At 46.4% G+C, this 25,644-nt stretch overlaps 4 protein-coding genes across 4 annotated transcripts in view; 2 read left to right on the forward strand and 2 right to left on the reverse strand.

The window, feature by feature from the left end:
- Window positions 1–268, reverse strand: part of CFAP57 (cilia and flagella associated protein 57) — a 136,337-nt gene extending 136,069 nt beyond the window's left edge. The window contains exon 1 of the mRNA XM_024209557.1: window positions 195–268. The gene's annotated coding sequence lies outside the window, so the exon portion shown is untranslated. The remainder of the gene's footprint in view (window positions 1–194) is intronic.
- Window positions 269–303: 35 nt separating this feature from the next.
- Window positions 304–10,394, forward strand: EBNA1BP2 (EBNA1 binding protein 2). Its single transcript, XM_024209565.1, has 10 exons — window positions 304–388; window positions 2,469–2,543; window positions 2,961–3,044; window positions 5,207–5,373; window positions 6,748–6,871; window positions 8,093–8,182; window positions 8,594–8,669; window positions 8,969–9,062; window positions 9,512–9,674; window positions 10,065–10,394. Exons 2-10 carry the CDS (start codon window positions 2,475–2,477, stop codon window positions 10,110–10,112), a joined length of 915 nt encoding a protein of 304 aa, XP_024065333.1. The 5' UTR covers window positions 304–388; window positions 2,469–2,474; the 3' UTR covers window positions 10,113–10,394.
- A 92-nt stretch (window positions 10,395–10,486) lies between these two features.
- On the reverse strand, window positions 10,487–25,302 carry FAM183A (family with sequence similarity 183 member A). The gene is made up of 4 exons (XM_026651928.1): window positions 25,254–25,302; window positions 24,667–24,726; window positions 12,963–13,066; window positions 10,487–10,950 (listed from the first exon to the last, which is right to left on the reverse strand). Exons 1-4 carry the CDS (start codon window positions 25,300–25,302, stop codon window positions 10,837–10,839), a joined length of 327 nt encoding a protein of 108 aa, XP_026507713.1. The 3' UTR covers window positions 10,487–10,836.
- Window positions 25,303–25,501: 199 nt separating this feature from the next.
- Window positions 25,502–25,644, forward strand: part of PIF1 (PIF1 5'-to-3' DNA helicase) — a 20,381-nt gene continuing 20,238 nt past the window's right edge. The window contains exon 1 of the mRNA XM_026651929.1: window positions 25,502–25,519. Coding sequence (XP_026507714.1) covers window positions 25,502–25,519 — 18 coding nt within the window. The remainder of the gene's footprint in view (window positions 25,520–25,644) is intronic.

Consider the following 25,644-nt stretch of genomic DNA (forward strand, 5'->3'; position numbering starts at 1 on the left):
ATACAGGGCATAAGACAGACCCCCCGCAGCCCCCGCTTCCCGACCACCGCCCGTACCAACGGCTCCCTGCTCTCCCGCTTCGCCCCACCACGTCAGGCTCCCTTCTCCGAGCCACCTTCGCCACCGGCTCCTCGCTTCAGCCCCCTCTTCCCGTCACCCTCCCCTCCTCGCGCCCCCGCCCGTTCCCCACACACCGCAGCGCTCCCTACGATCCTCTGCGCCTCAAGGCTTGTTGCCATGGAGACCGAGTCCCACAAGCGAGAGTTTGACCCGGAAGCGGAACTGAGTAGGCCTCGGCGAAGTCCGGAAGTGAGTTTCTCGCGAGTCGCAGGCCGCCTGTTTTTGGTGCTGAGGGTCCGCGTGGCAGGGAAAGGAACTGGCTGCTGAGGTAAGAGCGGGACCCAGCGCCTGTCCCCAGGGCCGCTACTCACCGGTCCCCGCAGGCTCTCCCCCCGCGCTGGGCTGACCCCTTCTCGGCCAGACCCGGGCTCCTGGGTTCCCGCCCTGCCCGCTGCTGCGGCTCGTCTTCCTGGGCCCTGGTGGAGCGTATATCGGTACCGAGTTAGTCCTGGCGTGGGGGGAGGCGCCCTGGAGTATTTAAACGGCGAGACTCCTCACCCCTACTGGGTTCACTCTGCTGCTAACAGACCGACCGGCCCCTGTGCGCCGCCCGCCTCTTCACAGCTACCCCCTCCCCGCCCTGCTTCCAGCCTGCGCGGTGCCCGCCCGGCCGCCCTGGACCCGTTGTTCAAAACCAGCTCTCCGTGAGTTTCAGTAATCCAGCACTCGGTGTAGCTGCGTTTGGACTATGCTTTAACGGGACACTGACTACTTAAAAATCACACTTCTATTTGGAAACCTTTGCTGTTACAGGTTATGCCTAAGGCCCCATCCTGTAAGTACTTAACGTGAATACCTGCGTGCGCTTCAGTAGTCCCATTGATTTCAGTTGGCTTCTCATATGTTAAATTACATATGTATGAGTGCTTCCAGGGTTGGGGGCTAAAATTTCTATAATTGAAAGAGATTAGAAAGGAGATGCTGTGAATCTGAGCTGTAGTTAACTTTACTAAGTTGTGTAAAAAGGTTACCTCTCCATGTCTTTGAGTCCACCTGCCAGCTTTTGTGGTTGTACAATAAAGTTTTCCTTTCCTTTATGCTGTGTGGAAAACGTGAGAACAGCCATACTGGGTCAGACCAAAGGTCTATGTAGCTTCAGAGGGAATGAACAACTTGTACAAACAGGGAACATGAATTGAATGTTACTCTTGGAGGAATTCTGTGCCTAAAAATTCTGCACACAATATTTGAAAATTCTGCATATTTTATTTGTCAAAATAACACAATATAATCGTGCCAGTTACAATTATTTTGGTAATTTATTTCAAAATATCTGTCTGTATGTCTGTAACAATACAGACCAGAAAAAAAAATATGCTGGTAATTTTTTTTTGACAAATAGCTTCCTTACTAGGCATATTAATACAGAACTTTATGTAATTCTTTTAAATTACAATACAGAACTATTTCCTGCACCAGTCAGAAGCAGTGCAAAGGCTTGGGGGGAGCGAAGGCGCCTGGGAGTAAACCTGGAGGGGGTTGGGTGTAGGTGAGAGGTTTTTCTTTGTGGGGCAGGGGGATTGTTACGGTGTTAGGAAGCCTCCCCCATGTAGACCCTGGCTGACCCCATACTTCTCCCATTCAGTCAGGCACGTCTGCCCCTATCCCCATGGATCTCTGCAGCCGCCCGCCCCCATCCACAGGCTCAACACTGTCACCCCACTAGCTCCTGAGCCCATTCTCCAGTCTGTCCCACCCCCTGCCCACTAGCCATTCTGAACCTCAGTCTGTGGACACCTCCCCCCCGGCCGGCCCGCCCAGCTCTCTGTCCTAACCTGGCTCTGCAGGCAGGGTGCTGTAATGAATTCTGCTCCTGCCGCACTGAGCATATAATTTTATATTTTCCCACATAAAATACATTTTACCTAATAAGCGCTGCAGTTCTGCCTTTTGCCCACCAGAGGCTACTGTGGCGCTAGAACAGCCACATGAATGAATATGCGAGAAAATATAAAAAATGTGTTAAGACCCAGCATAAAAAAATGAGAATTTCTGGAAAGCTGTGTGTCTGAAAACAGGGCTGTGAACACAATATCTGTGAATAGTGTAGTAAAAATCCATTGGAGGAATTTCAGTCTCAGCACTTCAGAACTAGTAACATCAGACAGCAATTCCCAGTCAAGGGAACAAAGCACATGTGCACACTCCCTCTATGCATCTAGCATCATGTTCCTGCACAGGGAACATGACACATTCACTCTGCAACCAACCATCTCTTTTGGGCCAGGCTGGGAACAAGTCAGACTCTCATCCATCCTTATGTAGCTCTGTAGATACAGAGGTGAACATAGCATGAGAACCCGAATAGAACAGAGTACACATCACCTTCATCTGTTTCTTTCTCCAAGTTAAAGATGGCAGAATACGAAAATCAGTCATTGTCAGAGTCCGAGTCAGAAGAATCGGTCATCACTGACAAAGAGGTAAACTTAATGCCAAAGGGCTTGAGCAAGATTTCCCCAATGCTGTGTGGGGAAAAGGAGGAGGAGTGCAGATTTCCCTGGATGAGAACACCTAATGCTACACAATAAAGGGGGTTGGGGTGGAGGCATCAGTTAGAACATCAAGCTTCCCCAATTAAACTAGCAATGTTCCACCACAGCCTATTGGGTGTGGGAGGGGTATCTGCAGAGAAAGATCAGCCCTTCTGTCTCGTGGCCTGTTGTGGGATAACAGCTCACATTTTTTATCTGGGTCCCCTCCCCTTTAGTAGGCTGGCTTTCCTGATTACGGATGTGCTTGAGTGATAAGTCCCTGCCTTGGCCCAAGTGTTCAGCCCCTGGCAAGGGACATAATCCATCTTCTCTGGACCAATCCCTGACCAATCTCCTTCTGTGCAGCTCCAGGCAGCATTTTCCAGGGGTGCCCTGAAGCCAGGGCTGAACGTCGTGCTTGAGGGGCACAAGAAGGCTCTTAACAATGTGGTGAGTACTGTGTCTATGTAGGCTGTGATTCTGGTGTGTGCATGCAAGTGCTTATATGGGAGGAGTTTGCTTATGAAGGTTGGGCTTGTACATGTGGCTACCTATAGGAATCACAGAGGTTAGTGAATTAAAAACTCTTAGAGCATATATTTAGTTACCCTATACATCTTTGGTGGGGAACGCTGCAGTGGTAAAGGCTGGGTTTCTTATGGAACTAGTACTGCCATACCAATTTCCTTTTTACACTATGAATTCCTTAAGTGAGTTGATCATTTTCTTCACTGCTGTGATGCTGAGACACTAGGGTCAATATTACTGATTGACTTTAGCTTCCAGGTAGATTACAGAATATTTTTGTTTATGATTTCATGGCCTGTGGCAACTATCAGGTTATCTCAAGTTGTTGAAGACTAAGGTGGCCATGCTGAGGTTTTGGTGTTTGGGTTATGATTAAACATTAGAAGGTTGGATAGTCAACCCATATCACGGACCAATTGTTAGAGCCCTGCACGGATACAAAATTTGGATCCACATCCATCTGCAGTCCGCAAACATGGTCCACGGATGCGCATATAAAGTGGATATTGGCAGATTTGCTGGGCTCTACCAATTGTTGCCTCCTCCCCAGGATCCTGGGAAGTAGATAGATCCCAGCTGAGGGAGTCCAGTAAAGTAACTTTTCTTTGCCTTTTGGGGTTTTAATTTAGTGTTTGGTTCGCTTCAAATTTTTTAGAACATTTTACCTTTGCCACAAGGCTAACCTACCAAGTTTGAAGCCATTATATGTCTTTTTTGTGACCCTTTAGGTGGGTGGATCCAAAATCAGAAACTGAGCTTCCATTAGGAGTTCATCATAACTATGGTTTGACTGCCATTACTACATAACTCAGTTCCCTAGTGCATACTCGCTCTCCCAGAACAGCATTTGATGTACCAAAACACTTTCTGGAGCGGTCTTGTGGGGACACTGAACTGGTGTGTGGCAGGCACATGTGTTTAGGGAATAAAATACCTTGCTGGAGGAAGATTTTTAGCTTGTGGAGAGCTTAATAATTGGGCTGGGCCCAGTTTGTTCCAAAATGCACTTGCAAAAGGTCAGTAGAGTTGCTGGCTGGTTGGTGTGTATGCCTGCCTGGCAGTGTTGGATCACTGCTCCCAACACTCACTCTGCACAGCTTAACACTAGCATAGGGTATGTCTGCACTGCAATTGGAAGGTTTGATCTAGCTAAATCAAAGCTAGCTTGAGTAATAATAGCAGTGAAGCTCAAGGACCTGCTCTTCCCACCCAGACCCTGGGTACATACTTGAGCAGCCTCTGCCTGTGCTGCTGCAGCTTCACTGCTATTGTTACTTGAGCTAGCTTTAATCTGGTTAGATCAGAGCTAGCTCGGGTATGTCTATACTTGCTTCAGTCACACCTCCAAATTGCAGTGTAGATATACCCGTAGAAGCGCACTCATTTGCTGTCATATGAACTTTAGATTCTTTAGTAGTAGTGTTATTTTTGCATGTCCAAGAGTGTACTGGGTACTTTCCACAATCTAAAATCAGGTTGCTGTTGCATGAAAGAGTGGGAAGCAAGGAAGGAACAAAATTATAAGATCACACAATCACTCATTTAAGTCATGGACCTGATCTGGTGTTGAACCCTGCCTGATTTCCCCTTCTCGGGGTTCTCAAACTACACCCAGACTCTTGAGTCAAACACCCCCTCTTGGGGTCTGGTTTATTAAAACATCATCACAGTTAAATGTCAGGTTAAGTCAAAACAAGTCTTACCCCACTCTGCAGTTTTTTCCCCAAAATTCAATTCATGCTGCCTGGCATTTCCTCTAGCTGCTTCTTAAGGCTTTTCAGCTCCTGCCCCTCATTGCAGGTAGCCTTTGCATCTAGCTGGTATGGAGAGCCCCTTCTCTGGTCCTCTTTGACCCTACCTCTCCACAGGAATCTTGCTGCTCTCTTAAATTGAGTTCAGCAGACAGTCTTATCTGCCTCAAAGGCCATCCTGGGGAGGCAGCTAACAAGTCAAGAGTGGGGTTGAGCCCAACTCCCTTAAAGGGGGAGCCCATCCTAATATGGACATATAGAATTGCTAGCCTTCAGAAGACAAACTTGTTGTTTTGTGTCTTGCTGTTAATAGAGCTGTCCTTCCTTTTCTAGGATGGCTTGAAGCAATGTTTGTCTGAATTCAAGCAGCACCTAGCCTGGGTGGAAAGGCTGGATGTGACCTTGGGTCAGGCACCAAACGTCATGAATCCAACCTCATATCACACACCTGACAAAGCCACCGTCGACCCTGAGGATGACTTCCAGAGAGAGATGAGCTTGTGAGAGGGGGCGACATTCTCATATGGGGTCCCAGAGTCATACCATACACAACCCTAGTGTTGCATCACTATCACATCTCACCATGCACTGCACGCCTTCAGTGTCATGCCTTCCATCCACATGCCGATGTCACATCACTTTCAATCTCTAATGTATATACATGTGTAACAACTCAACACCCGTGTGTCATGCTGCTATAAACCCTCAAAATATATTCCAAAATAGATCAAGATATCTTGAAGCTTGAAATCCTTCCATGTTTTGGATTCTGAGATTTTGTGCTTTACCTCTTTTGGCAGGCCTGCATTATAAAATTATCAATCATGAGAAAATATTTTAGTAATACAAACCTTGGTTGATTCTTAAAATAGACTCTTAAACTGTGCTTTATATTCAGATAATTTAAATCTCAGCTAGATAAAAAAGCTTAAATTTAAAGTATGAAATAAGTGTTGAATTTTCTTGTTAAGAAAATTCTTTTTTTATTAAATTCAAATATATTAAGTTCTCTTTAGAGAACTGCTTCCTTACAAAATATAAACTTCGGGGGGGGCGGGGGGGGAGTATATTAAACCATATCAAGCTGTATTTTGTGTGGAAGGCACTCGGGTACTTTAGTAATGATTGGCAGTAGAAAATCCTAAAATTGATATATATTTTATATCTGTGACCTCCTAACCAGAGGTCTTGAGGTGGTCTCTGTTTTCACGTGGGATGTTATCTCCTTGAAACATATACAATGAAATCCTCCAGACTGTCTTAATTTCAAGGACATGAGAGAATCATGGGCACTGTAATTTTTTTGTACGTGGTGGTATTCGGTACATTCTAAACCTACATTAAATTTGCCAGGATAGTTGCACAATGTAAACAAATTGCTGCCCTGTTAAACCAGTCTTGTAGAAAACCGTCTCCAACGAAACAGCAGCAGCTGCAAGGTGGTAACTAATTTCCATGCCTAATTAAACAGATAATTTCTTCAAAAAATATATTAAATAAAAAATACCTGTAGTACACCACTAAAGTTCCAAAGTAAAAATGGAAGTTCCTGTAGCATCTTGGTGTCATGGCAATTCTGCCTATTTTATGGTTTGCATTTTACAGTACAATTTGTAAAATTGTAAACTGCATGTTAACCAGAAAAACAGGAATAGAAATACAACATGAGCAATGTGTCTCGGTTAATGTTGTTGGCACCTTAATTTCTGGGCTCTTTGCATTTTTAATGTTGCTCTGATATAGTTTTGGGATTTCATGTAAATTTTATTTATCTTGCATCAAATAGCTAATATGAGCAGAGTTCCTGATGTCCCTGCCCAGTGTGCTTTAGACCTTACTGTTAACTTTAACTTGCTGTCCCATTGTTTTCCTAGTTACCGTCAGGCCCAAGCAGCAGTGCTGAAGGCCCTGCCTTGGCTACATCACCAAAAAGTCCCCACAAGGAGGCCAGATGATTACTTTGCAGAGATGGCCAAATCTGACCAACAGATGCAGAAGGTATTAAACTTGGATTGGCATTGGACATCTTTTCTTCCTTCAGATTCCCCACTGTGGGTTTTAGACTACATAAAGCACAAACTTTAAGATGTATCATTGTTCAATCAGTGAAACATGGTCAGACTTGAGAAGTCTGTCAGCACATATGGAATCCAGACTAGTGATCTAGTCTGTCTTCAAGAGTGCCCTGTGATAGATGCTTCAGAGGAGAGTGCAAAAAACACCATATAATGGACAATTTTGAAATCGTTTGCTCACAGGGGAATTGTAAAGTGAAATATAAATGATTATAGTAGGGAATTGGGAGTCAGGAGTGAACTGGATATATCAGATATTTTAATCCAGAGTCTGACTGTTAGGTTCATATTACAGAATTTGGTTTTTATAATATTAAAACCAGGACTTTTTCCCCAATGTTCTCATGGCCTGACAGAATCTTCCTGAAGCTCTGACCATTATTCCCAGGGAAGGACTTCACTGTGAAAACAAGTTTTTTTTCTTACTGTTGTTGGTTTTCTTTGGAAGAGCAGAGGTTTATTCTTATGCTTCAATTGTTACCTCCATATATTGCAGAATTTTTCCAGTAAGAATCTCTCTAATCTTGGATTGATTGTATAATTGCATTTTTACTTAAAATCCAGTAAAAGCTTTTAATTGTTTGGGGGTGAGGAAGAAGGGGAAAGATTGAATTCTGTGGCGGGGAGAGGCCAGTGAGTTCACTAACATTATCCAAAATTCAGGTCCCTTCTCGGGGAACTGCTCAATCTCATCTATAAATCCAAAAGGATTGGGCAAAAATGATAGCTTTGTCTCACTCTGTTCAGTAAGAGCTTGTTCTCTTGAGGCTGCACTTGATCTCTGTACATGTCATTAATCTTCTGGCCAAATCTGGGTTGAAGAAAACCAGAAGGCCATGAGTTTCTGCAGTGAGCATTCCCAACCTTGATTTATCTGCCCCTATTGGAGAGAGAGAGGGAGGAAGCTGTATCTAAAAATCACTGCATACAATAGAGAATTTGGCACTGGGTCTAGGCAGCAGCCTTAGGAGGACCTTGGGGATTTAATAAATATAGACGACATTTAGTGCATAGTGTAAAGATTTACAACGTGTTATTTTTATACCTGAGTAATGGCCCTACTGATATGGCTTATCCAGCTCATGGTTCACATAGCCACATCTTCCTTTGCATAACAAGCACATTTGATTCGTTTCCTAATAAGATTCGACACAAGCTTAAGAGCAAACAGGCGGCAATGGAGAAGTCTGAGAAAGCAAAACAGCTTCGTGCACTGAGAAAATATGGCAAAAAGGTGAGGAGGTGGAGAAACTTATCGGGCAAGAAGGGAATCCATCAGTGGCAAGACCCTGGACCTGTGGGGGGTGGTCCCAGCTATTGTTTGAGAACCCAGAGAGTGAAACCTCTTGGACAGCATTTCCAGCTGTTGTCTGGGGATACTGCAAGGGAGGGCCTTGAACATGAAGCTGTTTGGCCAGTTTACCACTCCTGTTCGGGGGTGTGGAGGGGGAAAATATAAAGACAGTGGAGCCCTTTGGGAGGGTTTGGGGCAGTGGTTCTCAGTTTTGTACTGGTGACCCCTTTCACATAGCAAGCCTCTGAGTGCGACCCCCCCAGTGGAGACTGACAGCTCGCGACCCCCAGTTTGAGAACCCCTGGTCTGGGATATAGTAGGGAACAAAACCCATATTGTCTCTTGTTACAGGTACAAACAGAGGTTCTGCAGAAGAGGCAAAGGGAAAAAGCAACTGTGCTGAATGCAATCAAGAAATACCAGAAAGGTGAAGTCATCAGTCTCACCACAAGAGAGTGCTGAGGGAGAGGGAGGACAGTGAGATAACAGAGCACTGCAGCATGTGGGGTGTCATTAGCCAAAACGGGAGAGGAGTGAGTTGGAAGAGAGCATCGCTGAACATGGAAGTGCACAGGACAGCAGCAGCGGCAGCATAAAGACTCTTAAATAGGCATTGCCTAGTGGGGGATAAAACTGCCATTAACTAATGCTGTAACTCTTACTCACATTGGAAATTCTTCTGTCTGATTCAATGGTAGCAGCTCCACAAACGTTCTGCTCTTGCAGGTCTCTCTGACAAGCTGGATTTCCTGGATGGGGAGCAGCCACCACCACATCAGGGGAAGAAGGAAGGAGATGGTGGTCAACGAATAAAGAAAGGGTGAGATGGGGGAGTTAGAGGCATTGCAGCTGGGGCCCATACATCCCCATCTGAGTCTTCAAAGCTATTTTTCAGGATAGTACCAGGCCCCAGCTGTCTCCGAGATGGCAGCAGATAATTCCTAGCTCTTAATGCTAATGTTCAATCTTATGCACCTCAGGGAGGAGGTCTGCTGGTAGCAAACACTTGCAGAGAGGAAAAGCTGGTTATAAACAAGGTGGGGCAGAGGCTGGAGTGTCTTACATATTTTTGCCCTTTTCCAATGAGAGAGGGAGACAAATGGGTCTTTTCGATAGCTGGAAATAAATCTGATGGAATCTAGAGTGACATGAGCATCACCTAGGAGGAGCTGGATGGGAGCTTCCCACATCGCACATGTGCTTTCAAGCAAGCTCACTGAGGGAGGGTAGTGGGGACCTAGCAGAGATGACGGGTTGTTTCTGTTTCAGACCAAACGCCAAGCGACGTTACAAGAATCAGAAGTTTGGTTTTGGTGGGAAGAAGAGAGGCTCAAAATGGAACACACGGGAGAGTCACAATGATGTATCCAGCTTCCGGGCTAGTGTGGCCCACAACAAGGGCCCTGGGAAAGCAGGGAAAAAAGGTTCCAATGTGAGTGAGACGTGTGTCCTACACATTACCAGTCCTGTGCATTAGTGGGAGACAGGCCCTGGCCACAAAGGGAAGAGCTATATGTGTGTTAGGAGTGGTACATGAGCTCTGCGTATTTGGGGACCAAGACTGATTAGGTGGTGGGCAAGGCTGGGTAGGTTGGTTTGATATGAATGGGGGAAAGCAAGTTCCATGCCAAAGGGAATTGTGTGCAGGTGAGTGAGAAAATACCATGTTTATCCCTACCAGTGTTCTGAACTCCTGCATCAGAAAAACTGAAAGGTGAGCATCATTGCTCTGACAAGGCCCCTTCTTTCCCATGCTATAAGGCCAAAAGCAGGGGGTGGGTTTCAAAACCAGAGATCTAAATTTGTCATTCTCTTTTTACAGAAGAGACCGGGCAGAAAGATGAGGCAGAAAATGAAGAGTCGAACCTGATAAGGATTGAGTGGGATAGACCCTGCTTCCCAGTGGCTTTGGTTTAGTTTCTATGTATGTATGAATTGCAGGTGGTGTTCCTTCTGACACTGGAGTCTTCAGGCAGTTCTAACTGCTGTAGACCAAGCTGGATGGTGCCATTTGACGCACATGGTTGCAGTGGAAGTGCATGTACAGTCACTAATTCCTTTGTACTGTTAGTTTTCCTCCAAGATTTTTTTCTGCTTCTCAAGCCTTGGGCCTGGCCTCTGTGAACTCATTAAATAGTGTGGACAGATCTCATTTGGTTCTTGTATCTTCAGTGTTGTGTTTGAGGAAGGGACCTGAAATCTGTCCCTCATTGTGACTGGGATTGGAGGATCCCCATGGCTCTTTCCACAGCTGCCTTTGGTAAAAGTGGGGAATTTAACCTCCAGGTCAGACTTAGTAAATACTGGCTTTGCTACAGTCTCAAGCCTGGAGCCTGTCAAAAGGGTAGAGCCTTTCTCAGGTTGTTAGTACATCCACTTGGATGAGAGCAGTAAGAGAGAAAAGCAGAACTTTCACATGGGTTTATTTCTGTAACAGCTGTCAGCTTCCAGGAGGTATGGCCCAGCTGGAGATTCCTCCTCCCTTGCTCAGAAATCTACAGGGCTACTCATGGCAATGAGGAGGTGGCAACGTTGTTTAGAAACTCCCACCACCATACAACTCTGCCTAGCAAAGCAATGTTGCTACTACCACCCTACTGCATGTTCTCACTCTGCTCCTTCAGGCGCCACATGGCAGCCATGTACTTGGTGATCTCACTGTTCCGGCATGGGAAGTACAGTCTGCGGTCAGTGCGGTCCACACTAATCTGTGGAAGAGAAAATGGTCAAAGTGTGAGGAGCGTCTCCAGGAGATGTTCTCTTTGAGATCAAGGATTCAAGGAGTCAGTTGCTGCAATTCACTGCTGCATGACTGGATGACTATATGATTAACAAGGTAACTGAATCTCGTATTTCAGGTTATTGGCTGATCATCACTAAGGTAAAAGCAATAAATAGGATTTACCATACCGGCCATTGGTCCATCAAATCTTCACTGTTGGATTACTACAGTAGCCAGGTGCTCATAAAAAGGAAACTTCATTTGTCTTTTGGTAACTGCACTTCTAAAGTGATCTGTAAAAATGGTACTGAGAGTTCCTAGGTTTGTCTCTAACTCCAATTTAGATGTGCTCAATTCTAGATGTATTTCTTTTCCCTCGCCCATTGCTGCTAGTCCTGCAACTTCAGTCAACCACCTGAAAGTCAAGCTGGGCTCTTTCTAGCTCAGGCATTGTCACCAGTAACTCTGACTCACCTGAGATGCACCATAGCATTAACATTTCTGGAGCTGGAACTAGTTAACAATTGTTTGATGCAGGAATGGAATCCCTCACCCCTTAGCTGCGTTTGTTGCAGGCTAATGGTATAAAGGATAAAAACATGTCACTAAAGCCAGCAGGAATGTGTGAGGTCTGGAGTAAAGAGTAAACGTTTTTCTTTTTGTGGCTGGTTGGAAGTACATTACCAATCAAGCCAGGAGTCAGTAGCAAGAAGGGGTGAGTTGCACAGGGTCTATATAAGAATCCCTGCAGCCAGAAATTGTTTCCCCTTGGTGCGCTATACACCTTGTTACCCCCTAAGTGATAGCCTGTTTGCAGGTGTTATCCATCTAGGAACTAGCTAATTTTTGAAAAGACTAAAGCCCTCTACTCTACCCCATTGACTGCCTGTCTGCTCTTTTCCCCTCTGAGTAGAGGAAGCTCTAAGAAATTGACCTGTGGCAATCCTGTCTCTACTTTGAAACAAATACAATTATATCAGTTTTATGTTCCCTCAACTAATTGGTTTCCAAGAAGAAATTTACCAGAATTCTTCAGGCACTCCTTTGCTTTAGTGGAACCTCAGAAGTCTCTGCTGGATCAGTCATGATTACTGCTATTAGTTTGTCAGACGTGATCCGTTTTTAATAAACCCATGTGTCAGAGTTCACATCTTTTCTCCTCAAGTATTTCCATGTTGATTCCTTATCATAAATCAGAATACATATTCTGACTGGGATACACCTCTGGTTTATTAGTAGTTTCCTGGTTCTTTCTTCCCACCTACCTAAAGGATATAGTCATACCACATTTACCTACAAACATTTGTAGCATATGATATTGATGTTATCAGAACTGAATGCAAATATTCTGGATATGGTTGCAGCAGATTGAGAGAGGGGGACTATCACTTCACCTCTGTACTCTGCAGTGCCTATGCAAGTTGGGCCATAGGCAAGACTCCGTGGGTGCTTTGGGGTGGAGCACTCATGGAAAAAAATAGTGGGTGCTCAGCATCCACTGGCAGCCCCGTGGATCAGCTCCTCCCCCCCACAGCCCTCCCACCGGCAGGCCCTGCGGATCAGCTCCTCCCCCTCCCTCCCAGTGCCTCCTGCCCACAGCGATCAGCTGTACAGCAGCATGCAGGAGGAACTTGGGGGGTGGGGGGGGAGGAAGGGCTGGGGTGCAGGCTTGGGGGAAAGGGTGGAGTGGGGGCGGAGCCGGAGGTGGAGCAGGGGTTGAGTGCGCGCACACACCCACCCCACCCGGAACTCGGAAAGTTGGCACCTCTGAGTAGAGCTGCATACTCCATCACGTTCTACTAAAATTTAATGTTCAATTTGCTACCCACTAGCACCTCAGCTCTTTCCCAAACCTGTTTCCCACACTTTTTTGTTCCATTGGTTATATTTGTTTCAAGTTTGTTCCGGGTTTATTCCTCAAACAGAGAAATGAGTTCAAAGGCCTACATTGAGCTGCTCCTTTTTATACTCTAGAGAGCGTTTAGAGATCCTACTCACCAAGGGAGTGGTATTCCAGCCAATTTCCTGGCTCTCTGTCTGTGGCTCTGTGTATTTCTTGGTTGGCTCCAGTGCAGCATGGTGAATAAGATTCAGAAACTTGGCTGTTGGATTAGGAAAAAAAAGCATGGGGAGAGGACAGTGTTTTTTAAACCAGAAGAAAGGGACAGTGTGCATGACATAAGGGAAGATTTTAACCTTATCCTGAGGAGCTTCTACTCTAAAAGAAATAGACAAGAGGCCAACAGTGAAGTCAGCTCTCTGTTTCTGCGCTTCTGTGAATGACCCTGTGAGGTGTCATGGTATATCTACAAAAAGAACAGGAGTACTTGTGGCACCTTAGAGACTAACAAATTTATTAGAGCATAAGCTTTCGTGGGCTACAACCCACTTCTTCGGATGCATATTGAGTGAAACATATCGAGGAGATATATATACACACATACAGAGAGCATGAACAGGTGGGAGTTGTCTTACCAACTCTGAGAGGCCAATTAAGTAAGAGAAAAAAAACTTTTGAAGTGATAATCAAGGTAGCCAAGTACAGACACTGTTCTTTTTGCGGATACAGACTAACACGGCTGCTACTCTGAAACATGGTATATCTAGTTTTTGTCAAACATACCCATACATCTTGCTAATTCTGTCATCCTTGTCTCCTGTATAACAGCCCCCTATCCTCACTCTGAGTCTGCTGTCAGCCACCCCTCCCTATCCTGCCAATTGACATTGCTTATGTTATTTGCTTGTAACCTGGTCCCTTACTATTCCAGTTCCTATTTCCTGATCTGTGACTTCAGGAAACCAGTTCCTATTTCTATTAACTTTTGTCTGTTTGTAACCTTACAGACCCTGTATGCCAGTGCCTTTTTCCCCAGGCTGTTCTCATTCTGTGTAAAGGCATGTGCATACACAGTTATAGAATCATAGAAATGTGGGGCTGGAAGGGACCTCAAGAGGTCATCAAGGCTAGCCTCCTGGAGATGGCAATAGTGACTGAAAAGTGCAAAACTTACCTTTAAGTAAAGTGGGGCTTAATTCTTCTCGCAAAAAAATAACGTGACCGGACGACTAGTGAAGTTACCATAGACAAAGGGGAAGGGATGCAGATCGGGATAAGTAAAGAACATGTCAGCGATCTTCTGACTAATTTGAATGAATTCAAGTCAGCGAGGCCTGATGCTGTTCACCCCAGGCTGCTGAAGGAATTAGCTGAAGAAATCTCAGAGCTGCTGGCAATAATATTTGCAAACTCACGAATGACAGGAGAGGTCATAGTGTGTGAAGAACGTGTGCACTGAGGACCAGGTTGCTGTTCTACGTATCTCCTGGAATGGGTCCTGTGCTAGGAAGGCCGCCGAAGAGGTCTGAGACCTCATGGAGTGGACAGTTAAGTTCGGTGGAGGGGAAATGCCCACAAGGTCATAGCTCACTCGTATGCAAGATGTGATCCAAGACGAGATCCTTTGGGCAGCGATGGGAAGCCCTGTCATTCTGTCAGCTATCACTATGAAGAGCTGAAGTTACCTACAGAATGGTCTGGTCCTTTCAATATAAAATGCCAGAGCATGTCTTATGTCCAAGGAATGCAGGCGTTGTTCTTCCTTACTTGTATGAGGTTTAGGATAAAAGACTGGCAGAAAGATTGGTTGGTTGTAGTGGAATTGGGACACAACCTTTGGGAGAAATTTTGGGTGCGGCTGAAGCTGGTCCTTGTCCATAAAGAAAACTGTATAGGGGGGTTCTGCCATGAGGGCTCAGATCTCCGACACCCTCCTGGCCGAAGTAATCACCAGCAGAAAGGCTGTTTTCCACGAAAGATGTAGTCGAGAATGCATCGCCAGTGCCTCAAAGGGTGGCCACGTCACTTTCAAGAAGACAAGATTCAAGTCCCATGGGGGGAGAGGTTCCCTCATCTGAGGAAATGTCCTCTCCAGACCTTTGAGGAAGCCGTCTACCATTTCTACCAAGGGAGAACGCCGACCTATTGTTGACATTCGGATGGAATGCTGAAATGGCTGCCAACTGGACCTTTATAGAGGAAAGGGTCAGGCCCTGTTCTTTCAAAGATAGGAGGTTGATCTTAAATTACTGAAGCGAAGATTGCGTCAGCAGGACTCCACATCTGGATGACCAGAGAGAGAACCGCTTCCACTTTGCATAGTAAGCTGTACTCATGGAAGGTTTCCTTCTGCCCAGGAGACTTTTGCAGATCTGCTCCAAACAAGCCTGTTCGTCGGGGTTCAGCCACGCAGATTTCAGGCCTCAGAGAGCTGAGGTTCGGGTGGAGCAGCCGACCATGGTCTTGCAAGATCAGGTCTGGGTACAGAGAGAGCTTGAGTGGGGTCTCAAGGGAGAGATGAACAAGCAAGGTGTGTACCAGTGCTACCTAGGCCAAGCTGGGAGCTATTAGAATAACCCGAGCCCAATCCTGCTTGATCTTTATCAGCAAATTGTGAATCAGCAGGATGGGCGGAAAGGCATAGAATAGGTAGTGCGACCACCTCATCAGAAAGGCATCCATCATGGAGCCGGGCTGTGACCCCTCAGGAAGCAGAACTGTTGGCTCTTTCTGTTGGAACGTGTAGCAAACAAATCTATGTGGGGAAAATCCCCTTTTGCAAAAGATGCTCACCGTGACATCTGGGCATAGAGATGAGTGGAGAAGGACCTGCTGAGGCAGTCCGCAAGCTGGTTCTGCACCCCTGGCAGGTATGAAGCCTCGATTTCGATCGAGTACACAATGCAGAACTCCCATAGACAGTCAGTCTCCCAACATGGGGGTTGGGAGAGAATGGGTCCTTCAACATTGATGTAGTACATGACTGATTTATTGGGGTTGTCAGGGAGGGGTAGTACCTCTGGGGGAGCAGTCGTACTCCTAGGAGTAGCTCATCCACTTTGGTCCCCACTTGACACCCAGCTCTCACCTGTGGCTCCAAGTAGCTGTCAGCATGCGACAGTGGCCACACCCTGGAGACCGTCTCGACTGGTGGGCTAAACCAGGTGAGGGTAGCTGATGAGTATGAGACTCTCGGTGAGTCAGGGCCTCTCTACCCATTGCATGCGAAGGCTGGATCCGGCTGACTGAGGCAACCTGGTTCAATGGTCAGGAAGGTGGTGACAGCAAGCGTTGTGGAACGCTTAAGAGCACGACAAGACACGTAGGCGTCCTGGTCATCCACTGCGCCCTGTCCTATCTCCAGCCGTCTTGACTTCTGTCTTGCCACTGGATACAGATAGGAACTGGGAAAAGAGAGTGAGGCTGACGTTGCGCAACTCTCCCTCACTTTAATCCAATTCACGCGCAAGTCTCGACATATCATATCACATCATATCAAGTCCTGTGGCGATGGGCGAGCGACGAAGCAGCAGGTGTGGATACACTGGGAGCTGTAGCCGCAGACCTGCACATAGGCGGCTCAGGCATAATGGTCGTTCCTCGCTGACCGAAGCAGCACTGGAGCTCGGCATCTTCTTGAGCGACTGAGCAGCCCTATTCAGGATTGCACTGCTCACCTCCGTAGAACGAGGAGGGGGCTAGAAAAGGTGCCCTAAACATTGCCTGCTTCACCTTACCCTGGCCAGCATACCGCAGCTGGCGGGGATCCCATAAAAGCGGTCGAACAAAAATAAAAACAAAATTTAGAGTGACACCGATCACTATTGGCACATGGAATGTGCGCACGTTACTGGACAACATCACGGCAGACAGACCGGAGAGAAGAACAGCACTTGTTGCTAGAGAGCTCGCACGCTACAACATTGACATTGCAGCCCTTAGCGAAACTCGCCTTGCTAATGAAGGACAGCTATCCGAGTCAGGTGGTGGCTATACATTCTTCTGGAGTGGCCACAGCAGTGATGAGCATCGCGAATCTGGAGTTGGCTTCGCCATCAAGAATCATCTTGTTCGGAAACTTGCCAGTTCCCCCAAGGGTATGAATGACCGGCTCATGACAATGCAGCTTCCGCTTCAAAAAGGAAAACAAGCTACTTTGATCAGCGCATATGCTCCTACAATGACCAACCCAGAGGATGTGAAGGATAAATTCTACGAAGAACTAGATACTCTGTTATCGTCAGTGCACCGCACAGACAAGCTGATTCTGCTTGGCGATTTTTAACGCAAGAGTCGGATGCGATGCCGCAGCCTGGGAAGGAGTCATCGGGGAAAAATGGAGTGGGAAAGTGCAACAGCAATGGCCTGTTACTGCTGAAAACTTGTGCAGCACATGGCCTTCTGATCAGCAATACGGTCTTCCGCCTTCCTACCCGCAACAGGACTTCGTGGATGCATCCCCGTTCCAAGCACTGGCATTTGATCGATTATGTCATCATCAGGAGAAGGGACAGACAAGATGTCAGGGTTACAAAAGCTATGTGTGGCGCTGACTGTTGGACGGATCATAGGCTCATAGTATCCAAAATGAAGCTCCGTATCATGCCGAAGAGATGACCACAAGGCTGTAAGGCTCTCAAAAGGATCAGCATGTCGAAGCTAAAGAACAGCCGCATCACTGAAAATCTAGCGGAAGACCTAGAGAATGAGCTTGCTGATCTTCGTATTGAGGATGATGCTGAGAGACTGGGAGCGATTCCGCAACACTGTCCATACAGCTGCATCGAAGGTATTGGGGCCCTCCACATGCAGGCGGCAAGACTGGTTTGATGAAAATGATGCAGAAATCCAGGCCTTACTTGCTGAGAAGCACCGCCTGCATCGTGCATATCAAAACGATCCATCCTCGGCGGCAAAGAAGACCGCCTTTATCAACATTCGCAGAACAGTACAGAACCAATTGCGCAAAATGTGGGACTTGTGGCTGAGCGCCAAAGCAGATGAAATACAGGCATATGCGGACAGGAATGATTTTAAACAGTTTTATGAAGCCCTTAACACACTCGATGGTCCACAGTCTTCTGGGAGCTTTCCCCTCCTGAACTCTGATGGTACTGTGCTCCTTACAGAGAAGACGCAGATTCTCCAGAGATGGGCTGAACACTTTGAAGCAATTCTCAATCGCCCCTCAGTCATCAATGATGAGGCCATTGACAAGATGCCCCAAGTTGCAGTCAATGACTCCATGGTTGCTTCACCAGAAGAGGACGAAGTGAAGAAAGCTATCAATCAGCTGTCAAGTGGCAAAGCCCCAGGGTCAGATGCCATACCAGCAGAGGTGTACAAAGTCGGTGGACCCGTGCTGCTACGGAAACTCACTGAGCTGTTTCAGTCCTTCTGGGGGCAGGGAACCATTCCACAGGAATTTAGAGACGCATCCATCTTGCACCTCTATAAGAGGAAGGGCAATCGCCAGGTATGCGACAATCACCGTGGAATCTCGCTGCTTTCTACAGCGGGGAAAGTTCTTGCACGGGTTCTATTGAACCGATTGATTACTCACCTGGAGAAGGGCTTACTGCCAGAATCACAGTGTGGCTTCCGCAAGGGTCGTGGGACTATTGACATGGTCTTTGCTGTGCGTCAGCTACAGGAGAAATGTCGAGCAGAATCGTGAACTCTACACAACTTTTGTGGACCTCACGAAAGCATTTGACTCTGTCAGTCGCCAGGGCCTGTGGAGGATCATGTCGAAATTTGGCTGTCCAGACAGATTTATACGAATGGTACGTCAGTTTCATCACGGTATGATGGTTCGTGTCCTGGATGACGGTGAAACATCTGAGGCCTTCCCAGTCACCAAAGGCGTCAAGCAAGGGTGTGTTTTAGCACCCACTTTGTTCAGCATGATATTCTCTGCCACTCTGACTGATGCCTGTCAACACTGCACTGAAGGAGTAGGCCTGAAGTATAGAACTGATGGGAAATTATTCAATCTGAGGCGACTGCGTGCCATCACCAAGGTGAAGGAAACTGTACTTCGAGACTTTCTCTTTGCCGATGATTGTGCTCTGAATGCTAGTACTGAGCCAGAAATGCAAGCCAGTATGGACAAGTTTTCAACTGCATGCAATAACTTCGGTCTCACTATTAACATCAAGAAGACTGAGGTCATGCACCAGCCAGCTCCCCACGCTCCGTACTCAGAACCGTCCATCACTGTAAATAGACAGAGACTTCAGACAGTGGACCACTTCACGTACCTGGGCAGTACTCTTTCCCGAGCAGTGTCAATCGATGATGAAGTAAACTGCAGAATTGCTAAAGCCAGCTCTGCATTTGGCCGATTGCGCTTCAGTGTTTGGGAACGTTGAAGGATCAGCCTATCAACGAAGCTGAAGGTCTACTGAGCAGTAGTGCTTCCAACTCTGCTGTACGCCTGCGAGACGTGGACTGTCTATCGGAGTCATGCACGAAGGCTCAATCACTTCCACATTTCCTGTCTGCGAAAGCTTCTAAAAATCAGATGGCAGGACAAAGTGCCCGATACTGATGTCCTTACTAGAGCCAGTCTGCCGTCAGTTCACACATTGCTGATGAGAGCCCAGACCAGGTGGGCCGGACATGTTGTGAGAATGTCAGAGGAACGCATTCCTAAACAGCTCTTCTACGGAGAACTCACTCAGGGAAAGCGCTCCCATGGAGGACAAAAGAAGCGATTCAAGGACACGCTGAAGACCTCTTTGAAGTCCTTCGAGATCAACACCGCCACATGGGAAACCTTCGCACTGAACCGTTCAGCATGGCACAGCCTCATTCACACAGGCAGTAATACCTCTGAGTCGAGGCGTATTGCTGAGGCTGGAAAAACGTGAGCTGCGCAAGTCCAGAGCTGCTCATACATCATCGACAGTGTCATTACATGTTTGCCCGACATGTGACAGGACGTTCCACGCCCGAATCGGACTGATCAGTCATCTTCGGACGCACAAAGCCCGGTCATTGAAAGAAGGAGTTGTTGAGGTCTTCATCGATAACGATGGACAAACATCATTGTCCATGAGAATTGAGACTGTCGTATTCGGAATGAGGGGCAAGAATACCTGGCATGCTAGATGGTCTGCCCTGAGCTCTCCGACATTGATGTGAAGCGATAACTGCTCTGCAAACCAGCGACCTTGGGACCTGAGCGTCTCCAGGTGGGCTCCCCAGCCCAGTGCTGAGGCATCCAAGACCAGGTTTGCTGATGGCTGGAGTTTTGTGAAGGTAATTCCCCCGCAGACTACTCGGTGATCCAGCCACCATGACAGGGAGCTGAGGATATAAGGAGGCACCATGATAGCCCTATCCAGGTGGTGCCTGGAGGGGGAATACACCATAGCCAGCCAGGCTTTGAGAGGTCTGAGTCTCAGCCTCATGTGACGAACCACATATGTACATGAAGCAATGTGGCCCGGAAGGCTCAAGCAAAGCCTGACCGTCGTGACCAGGTGAGCTTGCATGTAGCGTATTAACTCCAAGATTGCCTGAAAGCGATCTTCTGGAAGAAGAGCCTTTGCTAGCTGGGAGTCGAGGACCACCCCGATGAATTCTATTCTCTGAATAGTGTAGTTAGATATTTGGCTCTGTGTGTGTATGTGTGTGTGTGTGTGTGTGTGTGCTCCGTGTGTGCTGTCCTAGCTCTGCACAGACAGTTGGCACAACCGCCCAATGACCACAAGATCCATTAAGGTACGAAGGCACCTAGCCAGGTTTATTGTCAACGAAGCACAGTAATAGCACCTGGCAGACTCCGCGAGGATACTAAGATATGGGGGGAGGGATAGCTCAGTGGTTTGAGCATTAGCCTACTAAACCTAGGGTTGTGAGTTCAATTCTTGAGGGGGCCATTTAGGGATCTGGGGCAAAAATCTGTTGGAATTAGTCCTGCTTTGGGCAGGGGGTTGGACTAGATGATCTCCTGAGGTCCCTTCCAACCCTGATATTTTATGAATTCTATGTATGCCAGTGACAATGGATGCAGCTCAGTTAGTGGCGGGACTTTCCACTGCCCCCTAAGCTGGCCAAAGATACATCTTTATACCCAGATATGAACAAGTTACGTACTGTTATCCTGACCTTATCTTTTAGGGAATGTTTTTGTATCATCCTTGATATTGAGATGTTCTGGTACCACTTGATATCGGGATGTGTTTGCATGAGTACTCGGAACTTAGCACTTTTTAGGAATGTGCATTTTTGCAATATTAGCTGTGTTCTTGCCAGGTTCTGTGAGCAGGTCCTGCCTTATACTTATACAAGGGCTTATGTCTCAGGCTCTCTTCCTACTACGAATGGGTATCAGTGTTGACTTCTGCACATCAATTAGAAGGCCCAACGCCCGGAAGGTCGACTGGATGAGGGCGACGTCCAGCTCCACTTGCACTCGAGATGTGCCCTTGATGAGCCAGCTGTCGAGGTATAGAAATACATGGACTCCCCTTCTCCTGAGAAAAGCTGCTACCACTGCCATGCATTTGGTGAAGACCTTCGAGGCTGCCGAGAGGCCAGACAGCAGGACTGCGAACTGTTGATGTCCTTGGTTTGCCACAAACCTCAAATCTTCTGTGGCCTTGAAAGATTGGAACGTGGAAGTATGCATCTTAAGTCTAGGGTGGCATACCAATCCCCTGGATTGGATCCAGAAATGCAATGATCGATCCCAAGGAGACCATGCGGATCTTCAACCTTTTGAGATAGCGACTGAGTTGACACAGGTTAAGATGAGTCTGAGACCACCACCCACCACCACCACCCCCCCCTTGGCCTTGTGTGACATTATCTGATTAGAAATTTGCATGGTCATACATTGTTGCTACCACTGTTATATAATTGCAATGCATCTTATACAAAGTGTGTCAATTAAGGTGTCAATAGAAAGGAGTAAGCAGCTCGCAGGCTAAATGACCCAGAGTCAATCTTTAGAGACATATTAGAAAAGTATGTGAATGGTAATTAGGGCCATTCCATGTTAGGCTAGAACTTTGAAATGCAAACCTGTATTGTAAGAGAATTGGAGGTCATACTAATTGTATGTGTTTACTTATATCTTGTTAGATGTTACCCATGTAAACAGACAGTTCCTGTCTCACTATAGCAATTGATTCAAAGATCAAAAGGGAATATTAACGTTTAGATGAATCTTGGGTGAAAGTGTCATTTTCTATATGTCTCTTTAAAGTTTGTGATAAACTGCTTCATGGATAAATTACCTTATGTTAACCCCTGTAGTTAATTGCCAGTGATGATTAGGAAATAGGTCTACTTCAAAGTCTCCATGATTGCCTATTGTTCGCCTAAGGACTCTGAGCTGTCAAGAGAAGGCCTGAAACTGTGTGGGAATCCCTTGCTCAATCCCCAGTTTGGACTACTAACCCTACATTACACTCCTATGAGGCATAGCAAATTTCAAGACAGTCCATTCAAAGGTGGATTTTAGAGCACTTGGGAAAGTAATCCTTTAAAAAGAAAGCATTCTGTAACCTTAGCTATAGCAGAGCTGGTGCACTGCTATAGTATTGTATGACATTAATCATCAGCAACTGCTGCTGTATCCATATTCCTAGCACAGGATAATGCTGATGTGGGGGACTTTTATTTTGTTTGTTTGTTTGTTTTTGTTTAAAGGGAGGATGGGTGGAAGGGGTGTCACCCTTCCCTTTATAGTTATAACAGCCCTCCTGTGTACAATACTATAAAATCCCTCCTGGCCAGAGACTCCAAAATCCTTTTACCTGTAAAGGGTTAAGAAGCTCAGGTAACCTGGCTGACACCTGACCCAAAGGACCAATAAAGGGACAAGATACTTTCAAATCTTGGTAGGGGGAAGGCTTTTGTTTGGGTGATTGTTCGCTCTTGGGACTAAGAGGGACCAGACATCAATCCATGCTCTCCAAATCTTTCTGAATAAGTCTCTCATATTTCAAACTTGTAAGTACAGCCAGGCAAGGCGTGTTAGTTTTATCTTTGTTTTCTCAACTTGTAAATGTACCTTTTGCTAGAGTGTTTACCTCTGTTTGCTGTAACTTTGAACCAAAGGCTAGAGGGGGTTCCTCTAGGCTCTTTAAGTTTGATTACCCTGTAAAGTTATTTTCCATCCTGATTTTACAGAGATGATTTTTACCTTTCTTTCTTTAATTAAAAGCCTTCTTTTTAAGAACCTGATTGATTTTTTCCTTGTTCTAAGATCCAAGGGGATTGATCTGGACTCACCAGGAATTGGTGGGGGGGAAAGGGAAGGGGGGGAATAATTAATTCCTCCTTGTTTTAAGATCAAAGGGGTTTTGGTTTAGCGTTCACCAGGAAATTGGTGGAAGAGTCTCTCAAGGCTACCAGGGAAGGGAGTTAGCACATTGGGAGTGGTGGCAGCAAAAGCAGATCTAAGCTGGTAGAGAAGCTTAGAGATTTTCATGCAGGCCCCCACATCTGTACCCTAAAGTTGAATGGGGAAGGAGCCTTGACAAGGGGCTACACATCCATCTGCAGCATAGGAGGCTTGGAGAGGTGTGAAGTTTCCCGTTCATCTTGGAGCTTGTCTATGTGGCATGACAACACGCACAAGAGGGTGTGATTTCTAAAGTGTACCATGGAGATGAATGCAACCTGAAACAAATAGCTCTAAGATATGTGAACTGCCCCTCCAGCCTCCAGTACGCACACAGGAGGGGAGAATGTAGGGCTGACAGGTGCTCCCTACTTCAATCTCTCCCACATGCCTTACTACCATGTCGCCCTACTACCATGTCACCCTTCCCAGTTGCCTTACACACACCCCTTACCTGAGCCTTCAACTCCTTCCCCTCCTGCCCTTTGCCATTTATTCCCCTCCCTTTAATCCACATTTTCCTCCATTGGGCTCCAAGCCCCTGTTCTTTCCCACTCCTCTGCTCCAAGCATATGCTGTGTAATTTGTTGTCTTTTCAAAAATAGTTTGATCACCTTCTGAATTTCATTACATTCCTTCCCACACAACTCCCCCCCCCAAAGCATGTTTTTATTTCTGATGTCTGCCCACGGGTGGATTTAGATTTACAGTGGCGGGGTGTTGCTCAGGTTCAATGGCCACAACATTTGCCCTTAAGTCACATGGGTCCTGTGAGTTGTGGCTGGCTGTGAAGACTCTTGTGCTCCCTGCCCATATGCAGTCTAATCCATTCAGTGTATGAGCTTTAGGAATGTTAAGTCTGAATTTAAATTGAGAGCCTTACTCTGTCTAATATTCTGAATTTTACTCCCCCAAAGTGCTGGGGGAGGAATGCATTCTCTAGGGAGTAACCGGTGTTGGATTATATTGAGTTTTATTAAGGTTATTATAGGTATAGTATAGTTTGGGGTGGGTTTTAGGCTAGGCTTGAGTATTAAAAAGAAATATGCTTTTTAGTTAAGATATTAAGGTTGTGTTAATTAAAATGCTTTTTTTTTTGTTTGGAGTTTATAAGGATGAATTGTTAATTGTATTAGTATATTTTTAGATTGTTTGTTTTAATCAGTAATAAGAATTTTGCAAAAAATTGCTTTTTGGAATAGCATATTGAAATTTTTATTTGTTGTGGTTTTGGTTTTTTTTGTTTGTTTGTGTAGTAAGTGAGCTAAGCAGACTTGTTAAAACCTGTTACGCCCCAAAAATTGTGGTGTGTTTATTAAAAAAAAAAAGTTAAATAAATAAATGGTAAAGTAAAAGTGGAAAAATATATTAAAATAAAGAATGCATGTAAATGGGTGCATGGTTTAAATAAACAATAAAAGAGTAAAATGCACCAGCCTAAAAGTTACAATTTTGGTATTGGTCAGCCAGTTATCTCTAACAGCTGTTCAGAGACTTACCATCCGCAGGCTCTTCTATGTTATCATGCCAAGACATCGGCTTCCTGGTGATCGTGTGAACTGGGGAGAAATGTGATGATGCAGGTGAGTTGCTATTATGGAATCAATATTACAGGCAGTTTCAGGTAAACCACTAGCTCCCCCTAATCTGCGTCCTACCAGCTCACTTAAGCTGTTAAGGAGAATAAGAGAGACTATAGATTGGAAAAGGAGCACTTGTTAATGTCACTTGATTGCTCCTGGAAACTGAAGGGAATCAGCTGTGGTGCCACGGGACCCTGGCATTAGGTGGTGTTTGTGACCAGAGAGCAGAGTTCATCCACTGATCTGTCAGGTTCCTAAACTGTGACCTGCAGGGCACTTGCTGGAAGAGCACAGAGTTCTGGCTGACTACATGGGGCTAGTTCCTCCTTGTTTCTAGCTGCTAAATAGCATTTAAACCCCAACACACACACACAAATCCAAACATTACTTTCCCATGTCAGTGTGGGTGGTGGGTATAAGAGGCTTGGGGAGACTAAGCGGCCCAAAACAGGGCAAGAAATGCTGGATGCAGTGCACCTCTCGTTGGAGCAGCAGTGGCCCACTGCTTTTGGAGCGCTGCCTCCGGAAGCTCTGGAGAAGTGGGGGAGCCATCTGTTCCCTGACTATGGCCCTGCCCACATGCTGCCCCGAGGCCCCGCTCCTGGGCGGCCCCCTCCCCTCGCCTGCTGCTTGCCCCTCTCCACGGTCCAGGCATGCCCCCCCCCACACACACACTTCTAGGGAGCTTCTGGCACTTGTGCCCAGCCTCCCCAAACACAAGAGTCACACGTAGTTGCCACAAGGATGTTACATGATTGTGAATAGGAAGGTGGGAAACTGGAGCCAGGCCAGTGGATAGGGAGGACCTTCCATCTAGGGCCTCCATCCCATCTTGCTCCAGTGTTGTGACCCCAGGCCACCACTGCCAGTTCCAGACCTGCCCCCATATACCCC

Source organism: Terrapene carolina, unplaced genomic scaffold, assembly GCF_002925995.2.
Source record: "Terrapene carolina triunguis isolate 2854851 unplaced genomic scaffold, T_m_triunguis-2.0 Scaffold110, whole genome shotgun sequence".
NCBI lineage: Eukaryota > Metazoa > Chordata > Testudines > Emydidae > Terrapene > Terrapene triunguis.

Excerpts from the sequence above, each read along its gene's own strand:
- EBNA1BP2 (XM_024209565.1), top strand. The coding sequence starts at position 2,475 with ATGGCAGAATACGAAAATCAGTCATTGTCAGAGTCCGAGTCAGAAGAA. Across the intron at positions 3,045-5,206 it reads AGAAGGCTCTTAACAATGTG|GATGGCTTGAAGCAATGTTT; the intron begins GTGAGTACTGTG and ends TTCCTTTTCTAG. Across the intron at positions 8,183-8,593 it reads TGAGAAAATATGGCAAAAAG|GTACAAACAGAGGTTCTGCA; the intron begins GTGAGGAGGTGG and ends CTCTTGTTACAG.
- FAM183A (XM_026651928.1), bottom strand. The coding sequence starts at position 25,302 with ATGGCTCCCCCACTTCTCCAGAGCTTCCGGAGGCAGCGCTCCAAAAGC. Across the intron at positions 24,727-25,253 it reads GAGGCAGCGCTCCAAAAGCA|TTCACACGATCACCAGGAAG; the intron begins GTGGGCCACTGC and ends ATTTCTCCCCAG. Across the intron at positions 13,067-24,666 it reads CATAGAAGAGCCTGCGGATG|CCAAGTTTCTGAATCTTATT; the intron begins GTAAGTCTCTGA and ends CTAATCCAACAG.